The sequence below is a fragment of the Balaenoptera acutorostrata genome, chromosome 3 (genome assembly GCF_949987535.1).
Source record: "Balaenoptera acutorostrata chromosome 3, mBalAcu1.1, whole genome shotgun sequence".
Classification (NCBI taxonomy): Eukaryota; Metazoa; Chordata; class Mammalia; order Artiodactyla; family Balaenopteridae; genus Balaenoptera; species Balaenoptera acutorostrata.
The window spans coordinates 61,296,546-61,321,135 of NC_080066.1; the positions used below are offsets into that span (position 1 = coordinate 61,296,546).

The 24,590-nt window shown below is 35.4% G+C and overlaps 1 protein-coding gene across 3 annotated transcripts in view; it reads right to left on the minus strand.

Annotated features, from left to right (window-relative positions):
* The window catches only part of SCAPER (S-phase cyclin A associated protein in the ER), a 473,879-nt gene that overhangs the window by 316,991 nt on the left and 132,298 nt on the right, over nt 1–24,590 (minus strand). For 2 of the 3 annotated variants that reach the window (XM_057544058.1, XM_057544060.1), the window contains exons 9-11: nt 9,057–9,319; nt 5,675–5,908; nt 974–1,144 (exon numbers count right to left, since the gene is read on the minus strand). In XM_057544058.1, coding sequence (XP_057400041.1) covers nt 974–1,144; nt 5,675–5,908; nt 9,057–9,319 — 668 coding nt within the window. The remainder of the gene's footprint in view (nt 1–973; nt 1,145–5,674; nt 5,909–9,056; nt 9,320–24,590) is intronic. The other variant, XM_057544059.1, reaches the window with a different exon arrangement.

The following is a 24,590-nucleotide window of genomic DNA, read 5'->3' on the forward strand; positions in this document are numbered from 1 at the left end:
ATATATGAACCAATTATAACCTTATAAAATGAACTATACATGAAATTTTCCTACCTATTGCTCATATATTTCATTTAGCAAACAGTCCAAAACCAGAAAAAAGTTACATACCTCTTACAGTCACAGTAATTACCAAGTTAAAAATACCACAGTGAGAGGTGACAGGGTAAGAGAGTGTCATGGACATATATACACTACCAAATGTAAAATAGATAGCTAGTGGGAAGCAGCCGCATAGCACAGGGAGATCAGCTCGGTGCTTTGTGACCACCTAGAGGGGTGGGATGGGGAGGGTGGGAGGGAGGGAGATGCAAGAGGGAAGAGAAATGGGAACATATTGTATATGTATAACTGATTCACTTTGTTATAAAGCAGATGCTAACACACTATTGTAAGGCAATTATACTTCAATAAAGATGTTTGGAAAAAAAAAAAAATACCACAGCCTATACATTTTAAGAAGAAGACTAACCTACCTGCCATTAACAGCAGAGACAAACCAAGTAATTTTAAAAGAAAACTATTGGGTTTAAACTATTACTACATAAATTCTGACATATTTAGAGCACACATCAGAAAAGCTAAAAAGTATTTGTTGGGCATTAAAATTTAATAGGAAAACATTGCAAACATTCATGATTACTTTTATTCTTTAAGAAATCCCTCTCATCAACATATATATCCTGAGCGCCTAGTGATAGCAAGGCAATGTATCATTTGCTTTTTATTAGCAGAAGGAAAAATATATCTTCGATTCTTCTTCAATCTATACAATTATAATCTGAGAAATGTTGCGTATTTACTTACTCTGAGATTCATTTTCTTAATTTGTAAAATGAGAAAACAACTTCCAACTTGTCAACTGCATTATATATAAAAACACTTAGTAATGGTAAAGTGCTTTAAAAAAGACTTGCTATTGTTTATTGTATAAGTCTCAAACACCCAGAGAATAAAAATTCTAAAAGCTCACAGAAAAATCACTGTCGTTGTCAGTTTCAATATTGATATCATTGTTTTCTTCAGCTTCAATTTCTCTAGTTAACTGTTCCTCTTCAGCAATAGCACTAGCAATGGCTTCTTCATTGGCCTTTTCTAGACGATCTGCTAGCTCTTCCTTTTTAGCAAGAACTTCTGCCATAGACTATAAAGTTAAAGACAAACAAAAAGAAGAATCATCAGTTGACTGGAAAGTTAAGTAATTATTTCTTTATGTTCTAATCATAAATAGTATATATAAAAATAGCATTGATCTAGAATTATAAAACTTGGGGTCCAGTTGTATGACTCGGAAATTTCTTAAAAGCAAAAGACTATTTTATATTCCATAAAATGATACAATAATCCATGAGACCTTTTTACCAAACTGCTGTGTATGACAAACTGTGAAGTTGTATAAATAATAGTTATTGTTATTAATAATAAAGTGTGAATTTCATTTGAGCACCAAAATTCAAAACAGTTACAGGTCAAATATTTTAAAAACAAGAGAAAAATATTATACTTTAAAGGGAATATAAGAAAAAATTATGCCGCACTGGTGATGACACTTTCTGAACATATATACCTTACTTAAAATTATGCATTAGAATTATGTAATACAAATATATGCATCAGAATTATTAATTAATAAATCCTTATACAAAGCTAAATATGTATACTATAAACCCTAAACCAAACAGTGAAATAACAAATATTTGTGGCTACTAAGCCAACAAAGGAGATAAATTATAAAAGAAAATTAATCAAAAAGATGGGAGAAAGAGGAAAAAGGGGATGAAGAACAGATGAGTCAAAGAGAAAAACAATAAGATGGTAGATTTAAAGGAACCATATCAATAATCACATTACACGGAAATAGAGACTCAAATTGGATAAAAGCAAGACCCCAAACCACATGCTGCCCATAAGAAACCTAATTTAAATATGAGAATATAAACAGATTACAAATAAAAGAGCTACCAAACTACCACTAACCAAAAGAAAGTTGAAGTACTAATATCAGACACAGTAGATTTCAGAGCAAAAAATATGACAAAGGATAAAGAAGGTCATTTCATAATGATAAACTGTTAATTCACTAAGAAGACAAAACAATCCTAAAGGTTTATGAACTTAATAATAGACCTTCAAAATAAAAGAAGCAAAAACTGATAGAATTACAAAACAAAATAAACTTAATGGGAATGTAAAATGATGCAGCTACTTTGGAAAACAGTCTGATAGTTTCTCACAAAGGTTAAATGTAAAGTTACCATACGACCCAGCAATCCCATTCCTAGATGTATACCCAGGAGAAATGAAACCATATGTTCACACAAAAACTTGTATACAAATATTTAAAGCAGCATTATACATAAATTCCAAAAAGTGGAGAAAACCTAAATGTCCATCAACTGATGAATGGATAAAATGTGGTATATTCCACATTTTTCAAACAGTGGAATATTATTTGGGCATAAAAAGGAATGAAATACTGATACAGGCTAAAACGAATGAACCTTGAAAACAATATGCCTAGTGAAAGAAACCATTCACAAAGACCACATATTGTATTCCACTTCTATGAAATGTCCAGAACAGGCAAATCTATAGAGACAAAAGACAGATTAGTGGTTGTATAGGGCTGGGAGGGTGGGGTGAAAGGGAGGACTGTTAATGGGCACTGGGTTTCTTTTTGTAGTGATGGAAGTGTTCTAAAACTAATTATGGTGATGTCTGCACAACTCTGTGAATATACTAAAAAACAATGCACTGTACACTTTAAATGGATAAACTGTATGTTATGTAAATTATATCTCAATAAAGTTGGCTTAAAACAAGTAGTCTCACAGATATATGCAGAGATTTCAATACCACTCTCTCAACTGATAGAACAAGTACAGAAAATTGGCAAAGGAGACCTGAACAATATTATCAACAAAACTGACCTAGATATTTTCCCAAGAGAAATGAAAACATATGTTCAAAACAAAGACAAACGTTCATGGTGCCTTTATTCATAATAGAGAAACTGGCAACAGCTTAAACGTCTGTCAACAATTGAATGGATGAACATACTGAGTTACATGCATACAACAGAGTACTCCTAAAGACAATAAAAAAAGAAGGAACTATTAATATACACAACTACATGGATGAATCTCAAAATAATTATGCTGAGTGAAAGAAGCTAAACAAAGATTACATTATTCCATATACAGAAAGTTCTTAAAATGCTAATTAATATGTAGTAACAGCAGAATAGTGATAACCCTGGGAAGGGGAAACAGGGAAGAGCAGAAAAGAGGGATTACAAAAGAGAATGTGAAAACTTTTGGAGGCAATCGATACTTTCATTATCTTGATTGTAGTGATGATTTCACAGGTATAAACACATGTCAAAATATATCAATGTGTATATCTTAAATATGTGAACTTTACTGAAAATCAATAACACCTCAATAAAGGTATTAAAAATGCAAGTGCTTGAGCTTCAGCTTATTACTGAATTGCTCTGGAGTGGAGCCTAGACATGGGTATCCTTTTAAAAGCTTCCCCTCCCCACTTCATTTCCCCTGTCGATACTCTGCCTCCTCAAAACATACAAGATTGTCCCTGGGGAAGAGAATGAGGTGAGAGAGTTTAGATGACAGACTATTTCTTTGCATCATAAGCTTTTTCTCTGTAAACTCTAGAATATTATAGAAACTAACTTGTTAAGGTGCCACACAAACATCATACCTAACAACGATTAAAAAAAACTATTAAAGTTGAATATATTTAACTTTGCAGAAAGTAAGTTCTCACATTAGTCTATTTCCTTCTCAATTTTATCTTCTCCAGAAAACATTTCTATTTCACCTCTTAAGACCTGAAAAGATTTTAACAGAGTAACAGAGCTTACGGATGAAATAATGATTCAATTATCCATATACAACTTCTACTATTTTCACACTGTGAAATTCAAATAAATATCTGTATACATCATCATTTTTTAAATTTCTAAATTTTCATTAAAATTTGTAATTTCAGCAAATCTAAAAAAATAAATCCATGGTAGCTAGGATTTACATCAGCACATTTTTACAATGTTGGCAAAAGTGGACCTTAAACATAAAGGGTCCTTTATGTTTAATAAATAAATTTTATTATTATAAATTCTTACAGTCATTTTTTGCTTAGGTTTCTGTTAAATAAGAGAACTACAGATTTTTGTAGTTGAACCATGTATGTGACAATACTATATTGAGGGAAAAAAGAAAACAATTTTCTCAACACTGCAGCAATTCTCTATAACCCTCCACTTAGAACCTAAACAATGACGTGCTTATCTAGAGCAACCCACAGAAGTATCTGTGCAAAGACAAATTAAAAAAATAAAATTTTCTCAAAATCTTAGTTTAGTTAAAATTCCTCTAAGACCTCTAAGGATATACTAATATTCATATGTAAAGCAGAACTTATTTTCCTTCAAATATGTAAATGTCATTCTCAAAATAACCAAGGGTTTTTAATACTCTACCATAAGCTTATTTTACCTACGTGATCAAAATAAAAATGATGAGAGAAGAATTATTAAATAATTATTTTATGCTTATTTAAGTATAGGATCTTTTTCCTCTTATGAAATTTGATTCTCATAGAATCCATTTGCAAAATAAATAATTTAATATGATAGCTAGCTATGAAAACAAAAATATAAATATGACCAATTTCTACCCATACATTAAACCCACTACTTACATGACCATAAATTATTTAACCTTTAAAACATTTGCACTAAAAAACCTAAGTTAAAAAATAAGTGCCTTTTATTCGTTTATAAAGGAATCTAAATATTTGTTTTTCTCATTACTATAACTCTTATTACTCCCTTAAACAATCCATATCAAATTTCATCTGTATCTAATCTTATTCTCTCTCTAAAATGTATAATTTGGCCTAATATCATCTGCTGGTATCATCTTTCAACATGATGAGGCATTAAGTTTAAAAAGAAATTATAGTACACGGTGGTCATTTAAAAACTAAATTTGAATTTTTTTCTCAACAACTTTTTCTATGTGCCTATTCCTTTTGAAAGTTACTTTTTAAACAAAGCCAGCATGACCTATTCTGAATTATACTCAGGCCAAGTATCTTAATACTAAAATGGGAAGGAGAAAGACGAGCAGAATTAAGTAGTCATCCAAACACATAAACCTATAAATAATTTTAAGTCAATGCATTTTTAAAGATTCTGCAATAGGGATGATAAATAAATTTCATCTTAAAGACCAACTCCAAGCAAATGATAATAACTGTCTAAAGTACTCTGTTAAGAGAATTCTTAAAGCTAAGTTCATTAAGCACAATTTCCCATCTATCAGAGTGGTAGATGTTGCATAGAAAACATTATTATTATAGTTTCTTAATGCTAAAGAACATTTGATCAAATCACACACAAAGTGAATGATTTTGAGCAAGTTATTTAATTCTCACAGTTTCATTTCCTTCCTCTATAAAATAAGAAGAAACTTAACTATATCAAAAGATTGCTGTAAGAATAAAATGTTAAAATGAAATAACATATATAAAATTCTATGTTAAAAAGTCCTTGTAAAGTGTAGAGAAATACACATTACAATTTTTTATTATTGGGGTTTATGCCTCTTTAATATATTTACTCAGAATTCCGATAAGTTGTTCTTACCAAGTTAGCAGCACTCACATTTGAAATATCTGAAGGATCCATTTCACTTTCTATTCTTGCTTTCTCTTCTGAAAATTTGTCTTCACTTGCTTGCAAAGGTGTGTCAGCTTGCTGAGTAACTGAAACACCCTCTGTATCAATGTGAACGGCAGGTATTTCAGAAGTTTGCACAGAATTGTCTTGTAAGAAACTACTGCCAGAGTTCTTGACATCATCCAGTGTACTCACTGTGAACTAACGAAACATATTACAGATTGAATCAGAGATAACGAAAAATACTCACCAACTTATTTCACTCTAGAAAACCTGATTCTTCTTAACCTATCAGCTGTAAAGCAGCAGTCGACTGACTGACAGACGACTCAGTCATTTTTTGGTATATTTCAAGGGTAAGAAGAGAAACCATTAAGCAGCCACAATTTTTATTTGCACATCTACTATGTTTAGCACATAGTAGCACATAGCACATCTACTATGTTTACTATGTAAAGCACTGTCTGAAGTGCTTTAGCAAATTAATCAATATATGCTGTAATTACATTTTATTTTAGTGGGCTGATTCCTGATGAGTACCCTATACACCTCACAAAAGAAATCTAGTCACAAGTATAATACTCTGTGTTATATTCAAATAACTAAAGGTATTTACATGGTTATTAATATCAAATGAAGGCACTTTTCACCAAATATGTACTTCCAGGGCATTTTACTCAAAAACATTAAACTCGCTCTCTTTAGATAACATTAACACAGCCTTGAAGCATCTTTCATAAAGATCCACATCGCACATAATACCAAATCTCAGATCTAAAAGAGGAATACACCATAAAAAGTAATAAAGTATATGTCAGCATGCAGTTTCATTATGCAATTCATATTCTTTAGACTTCAATAGGCTCTCCATTCCCCTTTAGGAATATTTAACACATAACCAGCAGAAACGTGAAAACCATTTAAACAAATACAACTTGTGCTGAAGTCAAATACATACCCATTTTTTAAAAACTTTCTAGTTTAGTGAATAGGAACAAGCCTTTATTTTCACTTTCTAACAGAGTACAGAAAGAATGGCGCTATGTTTTCCAGCTATACGCAGGGTAATGAACTCCAAGGAGAAGAACTAAAATCTAAAATTGTGAATTTAAAACTTACTCACATCACTACTTAAATAAACATTAGATAAACATTGCAGTGGCCATAAAAACCCTAGTTTGATATAGTATTTATATAAATATTAAACTTGGCCAAGTCATATAAACTACTTTAAAAATCCTACTATTGGTTAGAACTTTAAAGTGTCCCAAAGTGTTCATTTTAGCATAAGCATTATTCAAATTGCATCACAATGTTTATATTGCTATCAACATTATCCATACATCAGTCACCATGGTTTATAATCTTCTCAGTAATATTTACATTAGCATTATTGATCTTTACAATATAGTCAACCCTGTTTATTAAAAAATCAATATCAACTTAAATAACAAAATCAAAGCTAAACTATAATGTTGAAAAATATATAAAAATGCTAATTCCATTTTCAGAATGACAGTGGAGAAAACAGTTATTAATATTAGCTTGGCCACCATAAGCAGTGAACTTTTATACTGAAATAATTTAACAATAATTACTCAAAAGTTCTATGTATAGACTATTTCTAAAATCTCAAAAAATCACATAAGTTTATTCATTACACAAAATCAGCATAATTTTTACACTGTTAAATTTTATAGTTAAAATATAATACATGTACCAAGAATGCTAGATGTTAGCTAAGTGATATAAAAAGTGATTTCTTCATCAAATTTACCTACATTTAAAAGTTTCTTAAAGTTTCACCCAACAACTACGTACTGATTACTTCCTACGTATCTATGACTCTGCTCCATATTGTGGGAAATTAAAAGGCAACATAAGATAATGCCCACAAGGAGCTTTCAATCTCATGTGGGCACAAAACATACATATATTAAAGAGTTATAAAACATCAGGAACAATGTAGGATTAAGAGCCGTTATTATCATCAAGGAAAAAGAACATGGAAGTTGAGTACAGTTTCTAATAAAAATAAATATCCTACAGGTAAAAGTAGAGAATTTTAAAAAGCAGATACTATTCTGGACTGAGAAATATGACAACTATTTTACAACTTTTTTACTTAGTCCCTGTACCTTATCAAAGAATATCCCTTATATTTCATTAGTCATTTTACATAAAATTATACTAACTGAAGGTAAATCTTTCTGTAAACAAATATCTTTTTAAAATGCAATGCTGGGACTTCCCTGGCGGTCCAGTGGTTAAGACTCCACGCTTCCAAGGCAGGGGGTGCAGGTTCAATCCCTGATCTGGGAACTAAGATCCCACATGCCATGCAGGGTGGCCAAAAAAAATAATAATAATAATAATAAAATAAAAATTTTTTAAAAATCCTGTTTTTAAAAAAAATGCCTTGCTTAACCGAGTAAGTAAAATAAACTTCAAATGGACTGACAGAAGAGTACTGGGAATATTAACTTTAAAGAATTATTTAAATAAAAATCACTCTATACTCGAATTGTAGGAAATAAAAGTAGAGCAAGTGAAAAATGATTCTACTTTCATCATCATTTAAAATAGCACTACAAATGAAGCAGGAGGACACCATTTTAACCAAGTAATCAAAGTTAACAAACTTGGGCAGATTGGTATGATATGCCTTTAAATGTGAGGCTAAGAACAATCACTTTATTTCTGTCAAAAATGTATAAGCTAAAGTGAATAATGAATAAGCAAACTGAAGAACATTGTACAAAAAACCCACAATGTATACTTCAAAAATATTAATGTCATGAAAGACAAAGACAGGCTGAGTAACTGGCCCTGGTGAAAGACATGAAAGAAACAAAGCCAAATACAATGTGTGATTCTAGATTGGATCATGCATCATGGAAAAAAAATTCTATGAAGAAATTATTGGGACAACTGGAAATTTTTGAATATGGACTATAAATTAGATAACAATATTATATAAATGTCAAATTCCCCAAATTTTATAATTATAGTGTGGTTATGTAAAAGTTTCTTTGTTCTTTAGAGATATATACTATAGCATTTAAAGGTGAATGGTTACGATGTTTGCACATTACTCTCAAATGTTTAGCATACAATATGAGTGTGTGATATGTAAATATAGAGAGAAAAAAAATGTGGCAAAATGTTAATCTGTGAATCTAGGAAAAGGGTACAGGAGAGTTCATTATTCTATTCTTGCAACTTTTCTGTAGATCTGAAATTTTTCACAATAAAAAGTAAAAAATGAAGTAGAAAAATTAAGACATTCCAACATACATATATATATCCTTTATAAAAAAGCAATAAAAGGATTTTCAGAATGTACTACCTGGGTTCTCTCTGCAAGAGGATGATCACATGAGTGTAATGAGTCTTTGAGCCGAGATTCTATAGTATTAGAAGGTCCACCTCCAACAAATTCACCTTTCTGAATACTTTTGTCAGGTAAAAGACGTACATTTTCTTTATCACTGTCATCCTTTGACCTTAATGCTTCTGTTGGTAATGAAACTTTTGGCATCACTGCTGTTGATCGTGAACGAACAGGCCTTCCTCTCTGAACAGTTTCCCATCCTTCAGCATCTTTCCGTTCTATGCAATTGAGGGAAGAAAATAAATCAAGATTTCTTTGATGATAAAAATTTTCAAAAACCTACAAAATAATATTTTCCAATCTAATTCCCATTAAATATAACTAAAATATAAACATGACACTAATTACTATGCAAGGTGTATTGTGCACAAGTGTGTGTGTATTCTCTAGTCCCTACAACCACACTGTGGGGTAGGTATAATTATCCCTATCTTACAAATGATAAAATTGAGATTAAGACTGACCTAAGGCCCTGGGACTTCCCTGGTGGTCCAGTGGTAAAGAATTCGCCTTACAATGCAGGGGACATGGGTTCGATCCCCGGTCCCACATGCCGCGGGGCAACTAAGCCGGAGCGCAACAACTACTGAGCTCACATGCCTCAACTAGAGAGCCTGCGTGCCGCAAACTACAGAGCCCACACACCCTGGAGCCTGTACGCCACAACTAGAGAGAAACCCGTGTGCCACAACGAAAGATCCCACATGCCTCAATGAAGATCCAGCATGCCACAACTAAGACCCAATGCAGCCAAAAATAAAATAAATAAATAAGAAATAAATCCTTAAAAAAAAAAAAAAGACTGACCTAAGTCCCCACAGTCAAAAAGTAACAACATTTATATAGTGTATACTATGTGCTAGCACTGTTCTAAGTGCCTTAGATGTAACTCGTTTAAATAAACCCTATTAGAGGGTTCACAACAACCCTATAAGATCAGTACTGTCATTCCCATATTACCAATGAGGAAACTGAGACAAAGAGAGGTTGAGTAATTTACCCAAGGTCACACACTTAGTAAAGGTAAAGCCAAGATGCAAGTCTAGGCAAATTGGTTCTGATGTCCATAGCCCAATGAATATGTAAAGACTACCTCCCCTTCTTTTAGAATCCAAACATAGGCCTTGGTCCAAAATCCACGTTCTTTTTCCCCTGTCTCAGTACTAATAGTACACACTGACTTAGGAAAAAAACTATTTTAATGATCATAAGATTATAGTGTTAAATGAATGAACCCTCAATGATCTAGTCCACTATTTCACCATACACATAAGAAAATGAGGGCCTGTATCCAAAGTCACAGAGCAAACTAGCCTAAAATAAATAAGAAGCTTCTACCAAAATGCTTCAAAATTTCACAACCTGAGATATATATGTATACAGTGATAGCCACAATTTTTAAAATTTTACAGGCTAATTGTAATCTGTCAAAATTAGTATGAAGACTTCCAGTTCTGGCCAAGTGGAGCAGCCTCACCTTCATTTCCAGGTCCTCCTACTTACAACTAAAAACTCTGGGAAAAAACATACAAAATAAGCACAGGACGATTTTAAAAGATATAAAGTAGTAGGTGGACTGCCTAGTGACCCTGGGAATTGAAAAGCAGCACAGCAGTGAGTTCTCTGTTTTTGTTTATTGCTGACAGGATGCTATAAAAGCCTCCAATCCAGAAGGACCAACTGACAGACAAAACAGGCATCAGCAAAACTTGTTCTGCCAAGCCAAAGGACAGAGAAAAGGATGGCCTAAGAAAATAGACAACCATTTTGGCAATATTCCTTCTATTCTAGCCAAACGTCAGTGGAAACCTTCCACCCCATAGTTTCAATAGGGGTAAGCAGAGAGCTGAACCTCCATTGCCCACCTGGCAGAAGCAGATGGTGGTCCAATTCCCTCACCAAAACAGTGTCAGCAAAGGTGAACAGTGAGCTGAGCTTTTACCTCCAAATGGCATTAATAACACTAAACAAAGTGGTAGGAACTGTACTTACTCAGCACTCCACTTTCCCTCACACCTAGTGTCAGTGGGAAGCTGAACTTCCACACCCACCAAGCAGCAGTGAGACTTAATGAGGTACTGAGAGTCAGAACTGGTAGACACTGGTCCTCCCTACCCCCACTTTCAGCAGGGCCCAATGGTGAGCAGAGCCACTACTTCCATCTGGCATCAAAGACACATAGGACTAGTCAATATTCTGACCTCCCCTGCTCCCAGTGTCAGCAGGTACCCTGTAGAAATCTGAGCTTCCACCCTCACCAGCATCACTGCCATAGAACAAAGTGGTAGGAGACAGATTTACTTGGCACATGGATCCCCTTCCACCTTGTAATAATGTAAGCAGGACCAATCAGAAAGCTAAGATTCCACTCCACCCTACAGGGACAAGTCAGGAGTCAGTCCTCTGTTCACTTTGCCCCTCCCTTGTGTCAGTGGGGCACAGCAGAGAACTGAGCTTACACCAGCAGTAGGAGCCAAGGAAGTGGTGAAAGTTGGTGCCCCAATTTTGCTGGAAAGGAGTCATAGGGAATACCTTAAACGGAGTATAAGGGACCTGTAGGCCAATAACAAAAGAGGTAACATTTGTGTCATTGGCATCCCAGAAGGAGAGGAGAGAGAATGTAGGACTGAAAAAGTATTTAAAGAAAGAACAAATAAAAACTTCCCAAACTTAGTGAAAGACATAAAACTAAACATTCAAGGAACTAAGAAATCCAAAGAAATGTATGCCAAACTCATCATAATGAAACCTCTGAAAACTAAAAACAAAGAAAAATTCCTAAAAGAAGCCATAGGGAAAAGATAAATTGTCTATAACAGAACATCAATTTTAATGACAGCAAATTTCTCATCCGAAACACTGAAGGCCAGGAGGAAGTGGCACAACTTTCAAGGACTGAAAGAACTGTCAATCACAAATTCATATCCAGTGAAAATATCCTTCAGGAATGAAAGGCAAATAAAGGCATTCTCAGATAAAAGGAAAACTAAGAGAATGTGTCACTAGCAAACCGGCCCTTAAAGAATGACTAAAGAAAGTTCCCTAAAGCGAAAAAAGTTTTTTTTTTTACAAAAAAAGAGAACATGGACTAAATGCTCCAATCAAAAGACACAGAGTGGCAGACTGGATAACAAAACAAGAGCATACAATATGCTACCTATAAGAGACCCTCTTTAGGGTGAAGGACACGCACAGATTGAAAGTGAGAGGATGGAAAAAGATATTTCATGCAAATAGAAATGACAATAAAGCAGGGGTTGCAAAACTCATATCAGAAAAAACAGACTTTAAAACAAAGGCCAAGGGAGAGCTTCAAGATGGCAGAGTAGTAAGACGTAGAGATCATCTTCCTCTCCACAAATACATCAGAAATACATCTACATGTGGAACAACTCCTACAAAACATCTACTGAATGCAGGCAGAAGACCTTAGACTCCCCAAAAGGCAAGAAACTCCCCACGAACCTGGGTAGGGTAAAAGAAAAAACAGAGACACAAGAATAGGGACAGGACCTGCACCTCGGGGAGGGAGCTGTGAAGCAGGAAAAGTTTCCACACACTAGGAAGCCCCTTCACTGGCAGAGACAGGAGGTGGGCGGGGGGAAGCTTCAGAGCCACGGAGAAGAGCGCAGCAACAGGGGTGCAGAGGGCAAAGCGGAGAGATTCCCGCACAGAGTATAGGTGCTGACGAGCACTCACCAGCCTAAGAGGCTTGTCTGCTCACCTGCCAGGGCGGGTGGGGGCTGGGAGATGAGGCTCCAGCATTGGAGGTCAGATCCCAGGGAGAGGACTGGGGTTGGCTGCGTGAACACAGCCTGAAGGGGGCTAGTGTGCCACAGCTAGCTGGGAGGGAGTCCGGGAAAAAGTACGGAACTGCCTAAGAGGCAAGAGACCATTGTTTCAGGGTGAACAAGGAGAAGGGATTCACAGCACCGCCTAAACGAGCTCCAGAGACGGGCACGAGCCATGGCTATCAGTGCGGACACCAGAGAAGGGCATGAAACTCTAAGGCTGCTGCTGCAGCCACCAAGAAAGCCTGTGTGCATCCACACCTCCCCTCGGGAGAGCGTGTGCAGCCGGCCACTGTCAGGGTCCCATGATACAGGGACAGCATATCCAGGAGAACACACGGCATGCCTCAGGCTGCTGCAACGTCACAGTGGCCTCTGCCGCCGCAGGCTCGCCCCACATTCCAAACACCTCACTCCCCCCAGCCTGAGTGAGCCAGAGTCACCTAATCAGCTGCTACTTTAACCCCGTCCTATCTGAGGGAAGAACAGACGCCCTCAGGCGACCTACACGCAGAGGCAGGGCCAAATCCAAAGCTGAACCCCAGGAGCAGTGTGAACAAGAAGAGAAAGGGTAATTTCTCCCAGCAGCCTCAAGAGCTGCGCATTAAATCTCCACAATCAACTTGATGTACCCTGCACCTGTGGAATGCCTGCATAGACAACGAATCAACAAAAAATTGAGGCAGTGGACTTTGGGAGAACTATAGACTTGGGGTTTGCTTTCTGCAAATAATTTGTTTCTGGTTATACGTTTATCTTACTTTAGTATTTAGAGTTTATTATCATTAGTAGAATTGTTTATTGATTTGGTTTCTCTATTACTTTATTTTTTACTATATAGATAAATATATATATCTTTTCCTTTTTTTTTGTGAGTGTGTATGTATACAATTCTTTGCATGATTTTGTCTGTACAGCTTTGCTTTTACCATTTGTCCTAGGGTTCGGTCTGTCCGTTATATTTTGTTTATTTTTTTTAAGTATATTTTTTTGTGCTTGTTATCATTGGTGGATTTGTTTTTCAGTTTGGTTGCTCTCTTCTTTCTTTTTTTTATTACTTTTAAATTTTTTAATTTTTAACAATTATTTTTCATTTTTTATTTTAATAACATTATTTTATTCTATTTTATTTTTTCTTTCTTTCTTTCCTTTTTTCTCCCTTTTCTTCTGAGGCGTGTGGCTGACAGGGTCTTGGCACTCTGGCCAGGTGTCAGGCCTGTGCCTCGGAGGTGGGAGAGCCGGGTCCAGGACATTGGTCCACCAGAGACATCTTAGCTCCACGTAATATCAAATGGCGAAAGCAATCCCAGAGATCTCCATCTCAACTCTAAGACCCAGCTCCACTCAAAGACCAGCAAGCTACAGTGCTGGACACCCTATGCCAAACGACTAGCAGGACAGGAACACAACCCCACCCATTAGCAGAGAGGCTGCCTAAAATCATGATAAGGTCACAGACACCCCAAAACACACCAAAGGACGTGGTCCTGCACACCAGAAAGACAAGATCCAGCCTCATCCACGAGAACACAGGCACTAGTCCCCGCCACCAGGAAGCCTAAACAACCCACTGAACCAACCTTACCCACTGGGGGCAGACACCAAAAACAACAGGAACTATGAACTTGCACCCTGCTAAAAGGAGACCCCAAACACAGTAAGTTAAGCAAAATCACAAGACAGAGAAATACACAGCAGATGAAGGAGCAAAGTAAAAACCCACAAGACCAAACAAATGAAGAGGAAATAGGCAGTCTACCTGAAAAAGAATTCAGAGTAATGATAGTAAAGATGATCCAAAATCTTGGAAACAGAATGGAGAAAATACAAGAAACATTTAACAAGGACCTAGAAGAACTAAAGAGCAAACAAACAATGATGAACAACACAATAAATGAAATTAAAAATTCTCTAGAAGGAATCAATAGCCAAATAACTGAGGCAGAAGAATGGATAAGTGACCTGGAAGATAAAATAGTGCAAATAACTATCACAGAGCAGAATAAGAAAAAAAGAATGAAAAGAATTGAGGACAGTCTCACAGACCTCTGGAACAATATTAAACACACCATCATTAGAATTATAGGGGTCCCAGGAGAAAAAGAAAGGGACTGAGCAAATGTTTGAAGAGATTATAGTTGAAAACTTCCCTAATATGGAAAAGGAAATAGTCAATCAAGTCCAGGAAGCCCAGAGAGTCCCATACAGGATAAATCCAAGGAGAAACATGCCAAGACACATATTAATCAAACTATCAAAAATTAAATACAAAGAAAAAATATTAAAAGCAGCAAGGAAAAAGCAACAAATAACATACAAGGGAATCACCATAAGGTTAACAGTTGATCTTTCACCAGAAACTCTGCAAGCCAGAAGGGAGTGGCAGGACATATGTAAAGTGAGGAAAGGTAAAAACCTACAACCAATGTTACTCTACCCAGCAAAGATGTCATTCAGATTCGATGGAGAAATTAAAACCTTTACAGACAAGCAAAAGTTAAGAGAATTCAGCACCACCAGAACAGCTTTACAACAAATGCTAAAGGAACTTCTCTAGGCAGGAAACACAAGAGAAGGAAAAGACCTACAATAACAATCCCAAAACAATTAACAAAATGGTAATAGGAACATACATATCGATAATTACCTTAAATGTAAATGGATTAAATGCTCCAACCAAAAGACACACACTGGCTGAATGGATACAAAAACAACACCCATATATATGCTGTCTATAAGAGACCCACTTCAGACCTAGGGAAACATACAGACCAAAAGTGAGGGGATAGACAAAGATATTCCATGCAAATGGAAATGAAAAGAAAGCTGCAGTAGCAATTCTCATATCAGACAAAATAGACTTTAAAATAAAGACTATTACAAGAGACGAAGGACACTACATTATGATCAAGGGATCGATCCAAGAAGAAGATATGAAAATTGTAAATATTTATGCACCCAACATAGGAGCACCTCAATATACAAGGCAAATGCTAACAGCCATAAAAGGGGAAATCGACAGTAACTCAATCACACTAGGGGACTTTAACACCTCACTTTCACCAATGGACTGATCATCCAAAATGAAAATAAATAACGAAACACAAGCTTTAAATGATACATTAAACAAGATGGACCTAACTGATATTTATAGGACATTCCATCCAAGAACAACAGAATACACATTCTTCTCAAGTGCTCATGGAATATTCTCCAGGAGAGATCATATCTTGGGTCACAAATCAAGCCTTCGTAAACTGAAGAAAACTGAAATCGTATCAAGTATCTTTTCTGACCACAATGGTATGAGACTAGATATCAATTACAGGAAAAAATCTGTAAAAAATACAAACACATGGAGGCTACACAATACACTACTTAATAAGCAAGAGATCACTGAAGAAATCAAAGAGGAAATCAAAAAATACCTAGAAAAAAATGACAATGGAAACACGACGACCCAAAACCTTTGGGATGCAGCAAAAGCAGTTCTAAGAAGGAAGTGTATAGCAATACAGTCCTACCTTAAGAAACAAGAAACATCTCAAATAAACAACTTAACCTTACACCTAAAGCAATTAGAGAAAGAAGAACAAAAAAAACCCAAAGTTAGCAGAAGGAAAGAAATCATAAAGATCAGATCAGAAATAAATGAAGAAGAAATGAAGGAAACAATAGCAAAGATCAATAAAACTAAAACCTGGTTCTTTGAGAAGATAAACAAAATTGATAAACCATTAGCCAGACTCATCAAGAAAACAATGGAGAAGACTCAAATCAATAAAATTAGAAATAAAAAAGGAGAAGTAACAACTGACACTGTAGAAATACAAAGGATCATGAGAGATTACTACAAGCAATTATATGCCAATAAAATGGAAACCTGGAAGAAATGGACAAATTCTTAGAAATGCACAACCTTCTGAGACTGAACCAGGAAGAAATAGAAAATATGAACAGTCCAATCACAAGCACTGAAATTGAAACTGTGATTAAATATCTTCCAACAAATAAAAGCCCAGGACCAGATGGCTTCACAGGCAAATTCTATCAAACATTTAGAGAAGAGCTAACACCTATCCTTCTCAAACTCTTCCAAAATATAGCAGAGGGAGAAACACTCCCAAACTCATCCTACGAGGCCACCATCACCCTGATACCAAAACCAGACAAAGATGCCACAAAGAAAGAAAATTACAGGCCAATATCGCTGTTGAACATAGATGCAAAAATCCTCAACACAATACTAGCAAACAGAATCCAACAGCACATTAAAAGGATGATACACCATGGTCAAGTGGGGTTTATCCCAGGAATGCAAGGATTCTTCAATATACGCAAATCAATCAATGTGATACACCATATTAACAAATTGAAGGAGAAAAACCATATGATCATCTCAATAGATGCAGAAAAAGCTTTCGACAAAATTCAACACCCATTTATGATAAAAACCCTGCAGAAAGTAGGCATAGAGGGAACTATCCTCAACATAATAAAGGCCATATATGACAAACCCACAGCCAACATCGTCCTCAATGGTGAAAAACTGAAACCATTCCCGCTAAGATCAGGAACAAGACAAGGTTGCCCATTCTCACCACTATTATTCAACATAGTTTTGGAAGTTTTAGCTACAGCAATCAGAGAAGAAAAAGAAATAAAAGGAATCCAAATCGGAAAAGAAGAAGTAAAGCTGTCACTGTTTGCAGATGACATGATACTATACATAGAGAATCCTAAAGATGCTACCAGACAACTACTAGACCTAATCAACGAATTTGGTAAAGTAGCAGGATACAAAATTAATGCACAGAAATCTCTTGCATTTCTATACACTAATGATGAAATCTGAAAGTGAAATTAAGAGAACAGTCCCATTTACCATTGCAACAAAAAGAATAAAATATCTAGGAATAAACCCACCTAAGGAGACAAAAGATCTGTGTGCAGAAAATTATAAGATACTGATGAAAGAAATTAAAGATGATACAAATAGATGGAGAGATATACCATGTTCTTGGATTGGAAGAATCAACATTGTGAAAATGATGCTACTACCCAAAGCAATCTACAGATTCAATGCAATCCCTATCAAACTACCAATGGCATTTTCCACAGAAGTAGAACAAAAAATTTCACAATTGTATGGAAACACAAAAGACCCTGAACAGTCAAAGCAATCTTGAGAAAGAAAAGTGGAGCTGGAGGAATCAGGCTTCCTGACTTCAGACTATACTACAAAGCTACAGTAATCAAGACAGTATGGTACTGGCACAAAAATAGAAATACAGATCAATGGAACAGGATAGAAAGCCCAGAGATAAACCCACGCACATATGGTCACCTTATGTTTGAGAAAGGAGGCAAGAGTATACAACGGAGGAAAGACTGCCTCTTCAATAAGTGGTGCTGGGAAAACTGAACAGCTACATGTAAAAGAATGAAATTAGAACACTCCCTGACACCATACACAAAAATAAACTCAAAATGGATTAAAGACCTAAATGGAAGGCCAGACTCTATAAAAGTCTTAGAGGAAACATAGGCAGAACACTCTATAACATAAATCACAGGAGATCCTTTTTGACCCACCTCTTAGAGAAATGGAAATAAAAACAAAAATAAACAAATGGGACCTAATGAAACTTAAAAGCTTTTTTGCACAGCAAAGGAAAACATAAACGAGATCAAAAGACAACCCTCACAATGGGAGAAAATATTTACAAATGAAGCAACTGACAAAGGATTAATCTCCAAAATATACAAGCAGCTCATGTGGCTCAATATGAAAAAAACAAATCCAAAAATGGGCAGAATACCTACATAGACATTTCTCCAAAGAAGATACACAGATTGCCAACAAACACATGAAAAAATGCTCAACATCACTAATCATTAGAGAAATGCAAATCAAAACTACAGTGAGGTATCACCTCACACCGGTCAGAATGGCTGTCATGAAAAAATGCTGGAGAGGGTGTGGAGAAAAGGGAACCCTCTTGAACTGTTGCTGGGAATGTAAATTGATACAACACTATGGAGTACAATATGGAGGTTCCTTAAAAATCTAAAAATAGAACTATCATATGAGCCAGCCATCTCACTACTGGGCATATACTCTGAGAAAACCATAATTCAAAAAGAGTCATGTACCACAATGTTCATTGCAGCACTATTTACAATAGCCAGAACAAGGAAACAACCTAAGTGTCCATCAACAGATGAATGGATAAAGAAGATGTAGCACATATATACAATGGAATATTACTCAGCCATAAAAATAAATGAAACTGAGTTATTTGTAGTGAGGTGGATGGACCTAGAGCCGGTCAATCAGAGTGAAGTAAGTCAGAAAGAGAAAAACAAATACCGTATGCTTACTCATATATATGGAATCTAAAGAAAAAGAAAAAAAATGGTTCTGATGAACCTAGAGGCAGGACAGGAATGAAGACACAGACATAGAGAATGGACTTGAGGACACGGGGAGGGGAAAGATAAGCTGGGACAAAGTGAGAGAGAAACACTGACATATATACACTACCAAATGTAAAACAGATAGCTAGTGGGAAGCAGCTGCATGGCACAGGGAGATCAGCTCGGTGTTTTGCCACCACCTAGAGGGGTTGGATATGGAGGGTGGGAATGAGACGCAAGAGGGAGGGTATATGGGGATATACGTATGCATATAGTGATACAACAGAAAGTAACACAACATTGTAAAGCAATTATACTCCAATAAAGATATTAAAGGAAAAAAGAAAAAAAAATGCCCTGGAATAATCCCAACCTGACTGTGATTTGTTATCATTTTTATTTATCACTGTATTCAATTCACTAATATGTTGTTCAATGTTCAAGAGAAAATGTTTTATTATAATATCCTTTTTAGGTTTTGATATTAAGGTTATAAAATGATCTCTCTTTTATTCTGAGGAAGAGTTTCTTTAAGATTGAATGTAACTTTACCTAAAATGTTTGGAAGAATTCACAGGTGAAGCCATTTTGACCTGGAATTTTCTTTGTGAAAAAATGTTTCATTATTAACTCACAGTTTTTTAATACTTATAAGTTCCTTCAAGCTTTTCTAATTCTTGCTATGCAACTTTTGTTATGTTTTTCAAGTTGTTAATTTTTTCTAAATTACTAAATTTAGTGTATAATATTGCTCATAATTTCTTTTTAACATTTTTGGGATCTGTGCCAATGTCCCTGTTTCATTCCTGGTGCTAGGCCTTGTCTCCTCTTTTTCTTGGTATTACTAGAAGTCTGTTAATTTTATTGGTCTATTTGAAGAACTACATTTTGGCTTTGTTAATTTTTCTCTATTCTCTCCTGTATTTTTCCTTCCATATTCCTTGGGTCTAGCTTGTTCTTTTCTAACTTCTTAAGATGGACAGAGTATGGATTTTAGGTTTTCCTCCTTTCTAATTGGTGTAATTGAGGCTAGAAATTTTCCTCAAAGCATAGCTTTACCCTAATCCCAAAGATTCTAAATGTTCATTTTTATTCAACTGACATTTTCTAATTTTCAGTGTGATTTCTTCCCTGACTCATGGATTATTCAGACATAAATTCCAAAATTCCAAAAATCTGAGAATTGTACAGTATCTTTTTGTAATGAATTTCTAACTTCATTCCACTGTGTTAAGACAGACAGAATAAGTTCAATCATCTGAAAGTTGTTGAAACTTGTTTAATGTGTCAATTTTGGTAAATATTCCATGTGTGCTTGAATATGTATTTGGACTTACAGCCATGACAAAGTAGCCTGTATTAAAATTAATCTTCTTCCTGCCGAACACAACTACAAGAGCTAGACGAAATATATAAATGAATTGTTTAAAGGCATTGGAAAGCAACCAATATAGGCAAGATTTGAGGAACTACAATTCTTGAGAATAGAGACAACAACATGAGATCCATATTCACCCTAGAATTTTCCCTGAAGACTGCTGGAATTCACAGTGCAGGAAAGTGAGTTCTAGCAGAAACCAGCAGTCCTATCTAGCTAAGACAGATATTGGAGTTCTATGAGTCTAAAGCAACTGGGGCTTCAGGGGAAAAAATCTTGGAGAGGGGGAAACTGCAGGAAAGTAAGCCAAAAGAATCTGCATTCAATCTTCCCCTAAGAAGTCTGACAACTGCTAAGCTTTGCATATACAGGGCAAGATTCCAAGACACCCAACAGAAAACAGCAGCTGGGATGCTAATGAACTAAGCAGATATTGTAGCAACTATATGGTGCGAAGAAACAAAAGTTGGAATTCAGGAATGAAGTGGTCTTGGCAAGCACCCCAGGTTTGCAGTTGAGACCCCAAAAGGAACAAGAAAAAACTAAAACACATCAACTTTAATAAAACCTCAAGCCAAACCTTGACAGGATTAAGGTGCTCTGCTTGTTCTCTACCTTACTGCCATAAAAAACTATATATTTTTAGAAGAAGCCTCTATAACTTTTAGTATACAATGTTAAACATTCAATTAGGATGCCTCAATATGAGGCATCCTAATCAAAAAGAGTAAAATAACTGAAAACTGCCCCAAAAATGTTTTGTAAACTAACAAACTCACAGGTGGTTCAAACATTTTACTTTTCAGACACAGATTTTTAAAATAGCTATTATTAATATGTTCAAGAAAATATGGATTAGACATACAGAACAGAGGATGAGTAGAATGACTAGAAGACATATCAGTAAAAAGTTTCCAGATTGAAGCAACAAAAGGGAAAAAATGGAAAAGAAAAAGCATTAGTTGTTAGACATATCAATTATGTCAAGTTCATTAATCAGGTCATTTACATATTTTTGATCTTTACTGATCTTTATCTACAGGTACTATCATTTGAGACAGTTATGGTAAAATCTCCCAGTGTAAATATAGACTTTTTTTCAATTTTTCCTTTCAGTCCTGTCAGGGTTTGCTTTATATGTTTAAAAGATATGTTATGTACATATAAATTTAGAATTACTTTATCTCTCTGTTGAAATGACCCTTTAATCATTTTTAAAAATCTCTCTTTAAAATGTTTCTTGGCTGCTCTTATTTCGTCTGGTAACAATACTAGCTTTGATTTGAATGGGGTATGTATAGAATATCTTTCCCTGTCTTTTTCTTTTGACTCTTCTACGTCTTAATATTGAAGGTGTATCTCTTATAAGCAGAATACAATTGGGCTTTATTTTTAAGAGTTTTATAATCTTCGTTTTAAAAATTTAATATTTAGACCATTTACATTTAATGTAGGGATTGATACATTTGCATTTACTTCTATTACATTATAATTCTTTTTTTGATTTGTCTTATCTGTTCTGTGTTTCTTTTTTTCCTCTTCTCTTGCTTTCTTTTGGATTGATCAAAAAGATTATTAGTTGAACATTCTTTCATTCTTCTTTGTGGTTTTCCTGAATTTATAACAGAGCGTTGACTTATGTCTAATGCAAACGAGCACTTTTGTAACTTCTTAGACAATGCTAGAACCTAGAAAATATAAACTCCATTTATTCCTCTCTTATCTTTTGGGTTACTGTCATAAATTTTCATTCTACATATAAGTCAAGCTCCACAAGACATTGTTTCACACAATCAATACACATTTAATGTTATCTGTATGTTTATTCCTTCTAGAGTTCTTCATTCCTTCATGCATTTCTGGGATTCTATCTGGGATCATTTTCCTGCCATCTGAAGAACTCTGTCGTGTTTCTTTTAGTGTAGGTCTGATTACAAATTCTCTCAATTTTTATTCATCTAGAACTACCTTTATTTCACCTTTATTTTTGAAGGTTATTTTTGCTGGATGCAGAATTCTATCTCGCCAGTTATCTTCTTTCAGCACCGTAAAGATCTCATTCCACTGCCATCTGGCTTTCATCAGCTATAAGTTGACTCTTGCTCATTTGAAAAGTCTTTTTTTTTTTAAAGCTGTGACTACTTGCAAAGATTTTCTCTTTCTTTGATTTTTAGTATTTTTATTATATTGCATCTAGGTGAGATTTGTTTTGTATTTTTCCTACTTGGAGTTTATAGTGGTTCTTGAATATAAGACAATATCTTTTGACAGTTTGGGGAAATCTTCAGTGATTACCTCCTAAAAGGTTGCTTTTGTACCATTCATTCCATCCCTTCACAGACTCCACTTACAGGTGTGCCTCTTATGCTCTTCTCTGCATTCTCCTCTCTCTCTCTCTTTTCTCTCCAGGATATAGCCTCAGTATTTTCTACTGACTTAGAATTAATTCAATCCCAACTCTCCTAAATTTTAAATCTCTTCTCAATGTGGGTAAACACATTAGTTGTTTTAAGAATTTCATTTATCTTCCTGGATTCCTCCCTTCCAGGGCACTGTGACCATAAAAAAATCTGGACTGGCTGCTATCTAGACATGTACACAGCAATCATTCTGGGATCACCACCACAGAATTATTACCTTTGCCTCTTCTCTGTACAGGCTCCCTCTGGTAGTGATAGTGTCCATAGAGTTAAAAATCTTTTGAGACCTAGAATGTTTGAAAATGTCTTTAATCTACTCTCACATCTAATGGATAATTTGGCTGGACATAGGATTTTAGCTTAGAAATTATTTTCCTCCAGAATTTTGAAGACATTGCTCAATTTTCTTGTGGCTTCTAGTGATAATTCTGCAAAAGCAGGTGTCATTCTGATTCTTGGTCATTTGTATATAAACTGATTCTTTTCTCTAATTTTTTAGAGCCTCTCATCATCTGTAGTACTCATAAATTTCCCAACATGTTTTGATGTCACTGTATTTTCATCCATCATAGTGGGCACTTAATGGGCTCTTTTGGTTAAAACCTTATTATCTTTCTGTTAAAGAAAATTTCCTTTAATTATTTCATGACTTCTTCCTTTTCCTTTATCTTTCTATAATCCATGTTATTCAAATAGTGGATAGTCCCAGTATCTATTTTTATATAATAAGCCTAAAACTCAGCATCTTAAAATACTAACCATGTTATTTCCATGCAATTCTTTGAGTCAGGAATCTGAAGAGTGCTCAGTTTGGCGGGGGGAGGTGTAGGAGGGGGCCCATCTCATCTCCACACGGTGTCAGCTAGGGTGGTTCAACTGAGACCAGAGAATTCACGATAGCTTCACCACATGCCCAAAGCTTTCATACTAGTTACTGGCTGAGACTAAGTTCTTCTTCTCCTGGCTAGTTTCTCTTCACATGGTCTCTCATTATTCAGCAGCCTATCTTGGGCTTCTTTACATGGTAGCTGGCTTCCAACAAGGAGAAAATTAAAGCTGCAAGCCCTCTTACCAGCTAGGTTGGGAATTTACCAAACCTCACTCTAGATACATTCTATTGATCATATCAAGTCATAGGACCAACCAAAGATTCAAGGCGAGGGAAAACAGACTCTACCACTTGACAGTGGAAGTGGCATGCATGCACAGGGATGAGAGAAACTGTTCTCACCCAACTTTGCAGACAATCTACCACAGGCCACAATCTGGCTTCAGATTGCCTAAGTCTTCCAAGACTACCAGACATTCATCAATTAGAGGATCAGCCTTGAAGACCAATATCTCATGATCTATATCAGATTTGGATGTGTTCCTCAGATGTGGGTTCTCTTGATCTGGAAACCTGGCAGTTCAAGTAGAAGAGGGGTTGAAGTGGAAGCGAGATTGAGGCATCTCAACACTATCTTTATCCATAGTCTTC